General features: G+C 41.3%; 1 protein-coding gene across 1 annotated transcript in view; it reads right to left on the bottom strand.

Moving 5' to 3' along the window:
- Positions 1-1184: 1184 nt before the first annotated feature.
- The window catches only part of FAT3 (FAT atypical cadherin 3), a 93324-nt gene continuing 89174 nt past the window's right edge, over positions 1185-5334 (bottom strand). The window contains exons 11-12 of the mRNA XM_009578706.1: positions 3121-3354; positions 1185-1237 (exon numbers count right to left, since the gene is read on the bottom strand). Of these exons, the coding sequence (XP_009577001.1) occupies positions 1185-1237; positions 3121-3354 (287 nt within the window). The remainder of the gene's footprint in view (positions 1238-3120; positions 3355-5334) is intronic.

The raw sequence follows: 5334 nt of genomic DNA, 5'->3' as shown, positions 1-5334 counted from the left end.
ACTGGTTGGTTGTGCACGGAATGGGGGAGGACCTGCACGAGCGGGTACCAGCCATGGCTTTAACCCCAGGATAATGCAGGGGCTGGAAGGCAGCAGTGGCAGGCAAGACAAGGCTGGCTGACAAGGATGTTCCCATTTTGAGCAAAATTAGAACCCCATATTGATCACAAACCCAGAAAAAAATCAATATGTCAGTGAAATCACTAAACTGACTACAAATGTGGATGGCGTGGAACTGCTGATGCCCCAGTGGTGATGAAGAGGACTGCAGAAGGACAGATGACGCACTGTTCATATTTAGTGCAGTAAGTGCTTTTGCCTTTGGTAGACTACACCATCAATCATCACGTAAACAGGCCTGAGCATGGAGGTCATTCGCAAGGCAAAGAAGCTGCAAGTGAGGCAGGATTTAGCCATCACTTAAAGCACTGCTGAGCTTGGACCATGTTGTCATTCATTCTCGTGTTCTGCAAGCGAGGCCGCAACACTGTATGCATGCAGAAAACATGAGCAGCACTGGAAATGAGTATGCACCTGCAGCTCAGGTTTGGGCTCCAGGTTTATTTTGAAGTTTACCTATCTTTTAATGTCGGGCTTGCTACAAAGTCCCATGTAGGTTTTCTCAGTATTGCTGCTCTAGCATGACCCTAATTCCTTTGAAATGGGCTGATATTGTAGTTGTCTGATGGGTTTCCTCAGATAATTGCACCTCAGCATTCACTCCAACTCTTCCTGTGCCTTAATTTGAACAGAATGGAGTTTTGGCACTTTGATTTGAAGACAGTGGGAGGTGGAACATCCACTGCTCCCTGTGAACTTCTCTAAAAACCAGTAAAACCAGCATTTCTCTTTCATTTCTTAGTTTGCACATTTCCAAACCTGATGGTGGTGAGTTAGTAGAAAATACTATCTTGTGGAAATATTAAGAATTTCCAAAGGAAGCGGGATGGGAGAAAGAATTGTTTTATATTAAAGTTACTAATATGTCTTAACAAAGGGACGTATGTATATTCTCTCTCCTTCAAGTGATCATTTAATTTAAGATACCTAGCTACATAGAGAGTTTATGTAAAATGAACTTGTGTGCTACTAGAGTTAAACAGTTAAAGCCATTTTCTTCTGTTGAATATTGTGAAGAAGAATCACGTCTCTCCTTCAGTGTGTCCAGCTGGTACAGCTAGTTTCTAAGCATGTGTCCAAATTACAACTATATTAAACAACAATTTATGTTCCAGTCCTGAAATTTCCCAGGATATTATGAGTTCAGGAACTTCAAGAGATCTCAAAGGCACAAGGCAGATATAACACTATTTTCCTGTTAACTGGAAATTGTCTTAATTATCCACCTGTCTGACCACAATATTTTCAGTTTTATGTTAAATTGTGTTTAGTTGCAGACCACAAATTGACTTCTCTCAAGTTTTATCTCAATGGCTTCTACACTGATACACCTATCCTTACAGTACATGGCTCTTCAAAGCCCAAAGCAGAACGGGCAAATTGTAAGACTGATCGCAAGATGTTTCCTGAATGTTAAAAATTGATTTGTATGATGATTAGTGGCTCCACTGATGTTTTCAGGATAATGCTCCACAAAACCTTACAGGAATATCATAGCCCATCAGGAATATCAATAATACATTGTTCACTGTGATGGGAACATTACACTACCTGAACTCATTCATTATGCAGCAATAGGGAATCGGTGATTTTAGTATGGACTAATAGAACAGTAATTAATATAAAATCCAGTTTTAGAGACCAGAGTCACTTTCATATGATACAATGTCTTGTTTGATTTTCAGGTCTAATCATTAAGGAAGTACATAGCCCCTTCTCACTCATCACATGCATTCCTCCCTTTAACTTACCTAGTTTCAGAAGGAAGATGTAGCAACTAGCTCATGGGTTTTTTTCATTGCTAACCATCTTACTACGTAAAGTTGGTGCTAGCAAGAACTTTTATTGACAACTTTTTATTCTAATTCATTCTGTCTCCCCTCTTTCCTTGAATGTCATCTCACATATGAGAAAAATGGTAATTAAGACAACAGTGGAAACCAACACTGGGTCTTCAGACTGTTCAGTAGTTTACTACCAGTTAATTGGCTTTTCACTGCAGGACAGTATCATAAATTTAACTGTGATTTTTCAACCAAGGCATATAATGCAGCTCTTCACAGATATATTAATGAATGCTTGCTGCTCCTTTACTGATTCCTGTATATTTACATTATCATCAGCCTTTTTAACAACTGAGACTTTCAGCATGCACCGTACTTCAAAAAAAAAAGATTTTAGCATGAAATATTTTTTCATTCAATGAAAGGTCTGCTTTTTATGTGAAGCTACTCAGGCCACAGTTTTTACAAAACATCTCCAAAACCACAGGAAGGAAAAATAAACTATGGGATTTATTTATTCCAACTGAAGTGAATAAGCTAAAAAAAAAAAAAAAATCTGATATTTGGTAGGTTTTACCATTGTGTTATGCAAAAAAACCCCTTTATATATTTGTAATTGGGCCTAGATTTCAAGGTTAAGGTCCTCATATAATGAACTATTACACTTTAAATGAATGCACAGTTAAATAACCAGAACATTTATAATGTACATTCATAGGGTACAACAATAGTTTTATGCTAAGGTAACCAGCTGGAGCAAATGGGAGTTAGAGCAGTACAAAACTCTAGAAAAGCTGTGATTAATCATGTATAGGTCCCTATGGCAAGTAACTATATTATTTACATAAACAGAGGCATGGGTATTCAAAATCATGGCTCAAGAAAAGAGGTGAGACCACTGGAGGATGAAAGTTGGAATTTACCTCCAAAACTCTCATTTACCCCTAAATATAGCTATCACTGATCAAGACAATAAAAGACGACATGCTTCTGTGGCTGCTGCAATGCTTTTCTGTTTGTAACACCATTATGTCAAGCTCAGCCATGAGCATTTCAATGTAAAGAAACAGAAGAGAGAAAAACGGGGAGGGTGCAGAGGCAAAAGGAGGAAAGAATGAGGAAAGGCAGCAATAGAACAATTAATCTGTATTGCAATTCCACCAACCCACAGAGTTTTCCTGAACATTAATTATTGTTTGCAGCGTTACTCACTTACCGACATCAGGATCCGTGGCTTGGACTCTTGTTAACAAAGCTTTAGTGGCTGTATTCTCATAGACGCATGCGGTGTAGTGATCAGATGAAAACACTGGTGGATTATCATTAACATCTTCTAAAATAAGATGGATTTCTGATTGGCAAAACCTGCCACCACCGTCTGTGGCTCGGGCAACCAAGTTGTATGCAGGGATTTTCTCTCGGTCGAGAGGGGCCAAGGATTTCAGCTCACCTAAAATTGATTAAAAGCAGCAGCCATCATTACTACTGTAGCAACATCACTAATTCTAGATAGTGTGAGTATCTCAAAAACCTGTATTTCACAGGAATAGGAAAGAGAAAAAAAGTCAACCTTGTTTATTCCAATGAATGGATTTAAAACTCACGGTAGTGTCACTTCTCACTCCTCTTTACCCAAGAAAGTGAGCTGCCAATATGAGTGCAGGGAGGACAAGCCACTCATGTTGGCCTTCAATGGCCTACAGCTTCACCCATATGAACACCACTGTGTTCTTCCAAGTCTGTCTTTCTGTTACCCTCAAGATTTATAAACTCCTAGACACAGAAACACATCCTGAATCTGATGACAGTAGCCATAATGAACTCTAAAGTTTTCTAATGCTACCATTCAAAAATAACATCAACATCCCTCTCTCTTCTCCCCACAAAGGAATCTCCAACCAGCTCTGAATTCCTGTAGATACCCCTGGCATTTAGTTTGAAACAAACTTCTTATTCTCATACAGAGATGGGTATCACAATAAACATTAACATCAATGAAAAGCCACCTTATTCAGACTGAGAGCTTCACCCATGATCCATTTTCCACTGCACAAATAAACAACCGCCAAACATTGTCACATCAGCAAACAGCCACTACTAGTTGGAAGATAAGTTTTGGGTTAATTTTGTAAAGGCTGTAATTTACAGTTAAATACAGAATTTGTTCTTGAAGAGGGCAATACTTCCCCTTCCGCACACTGCATAGATCTCCAAACACCTCCTTTTTCATTAGTAACGCTATGGCTATAGCGGGCACTGCCTCCTGCTAGTCAGGCGGAGGAGGCATTGCACAGGGAAGGACTTAGCCTATCATTATGGAAACCAAATTCCTAAGAATAACAGAGGGGTGGGATTTTTATTCATGGGAAAATGATTTTATTTAGCTTTACTTCATAACAACCATAAAATCTAGATCTTAGTAGAGATCAGTATCTTCTTCCAGATCAACTGCCAAACGTACAAGACCTTTGCAGCACTCCACTGTGCCCACAAATTCATTACTGATATCCTTTCTCCCCCCAAATCTGTGTATAAAAGGAATGTCTTTTTTACAGGGTCTAAATACCAATATATCTAGACCAAGGTGGAAGAAGTGAAGTCCGAAGGTGAAGAAGGACTATGTTGCCATCTTCTCCTCTTCTGTACCAAAAAGACTCCAGGACAGGCACACGGAAGACAGGGAGGTGATTCGAGACAGCCAGCATGGCTTCACCAAGGGCAAGTCTTGCCTGACCAACCTAGTGGCCTTCTATGATGGAGTGACTACATCATTGGACATGGGAAGAGCTACAGATGCCGTCTGTCTGGACCTCTGTAAGGCCTTTGACTCGGTCCCCTACAACATCCTTCTCTCTAAACTGGAGAGGTATGGATTTGATGGGTGGACTGTCCGGTGGGTAAGGAATTGGTTGGATGGTCGCATCCAGAGGGTAGTGGTCAATGGCTCAATGTCCAGATGGAGATCGGTGACAAGTGGTATCCCTCAGGAGTCCGTATTGGGACCAGTACTGTTGAATATCTTCATCAATGACATAGACAGTGGGATCGAGTGCACCCTCAGCAAGTTTGCAGATGACCCCAAGCTGAGTGGTGTGGTTGACAAGCCTGAGGGACGGGATGCCATCCAGAGGGACCTGGACAAGCTCAAGAAGCGGGCCTGTGTGAACATCATGAGGTGCAGCAAGGCCAAGTGCAGGGTTCTGCATCTGGGTCAGAGCAACCCCCGGTATCAATAGGCTGGGGGGATGAAGGGGTTGAGAGCAGCTCTGCCAAGAAGGACATGGGGGTACTCGTGGACGAAAAGCTGGACATGAGCCGGCAATGTTCACTCGCAGCCCAGAAGGCCAACTGTATCCTGGGCTGCATCACGAGAAGTGTGGCCAGCAGGTCGAGGGAGGGGATTCTGCCCCTCTGCTCTGCTCTGGTGAGA

This window comes from Fulmarus glacialis, unplaced genomic scaffold (genome assembly GCF_000690835.1).
Source record: "Fulmarus glacialis isolate BGI_N327 unplaced genomic scaffold, ASM69083v1 scaffold5105, whole genome shotgun sequence".
NCBI classification, from domain to species: Eukaryota; Metazoa; Chordata; class Aves; order Procellariiformes; family Procellariidae; genus Fulmarus; species Fulmarus glacialis.
Note: the sequence above shows the minus strand (reverse complement) of the source record. Positions and strands in the feature narration are given on the sequence as shown.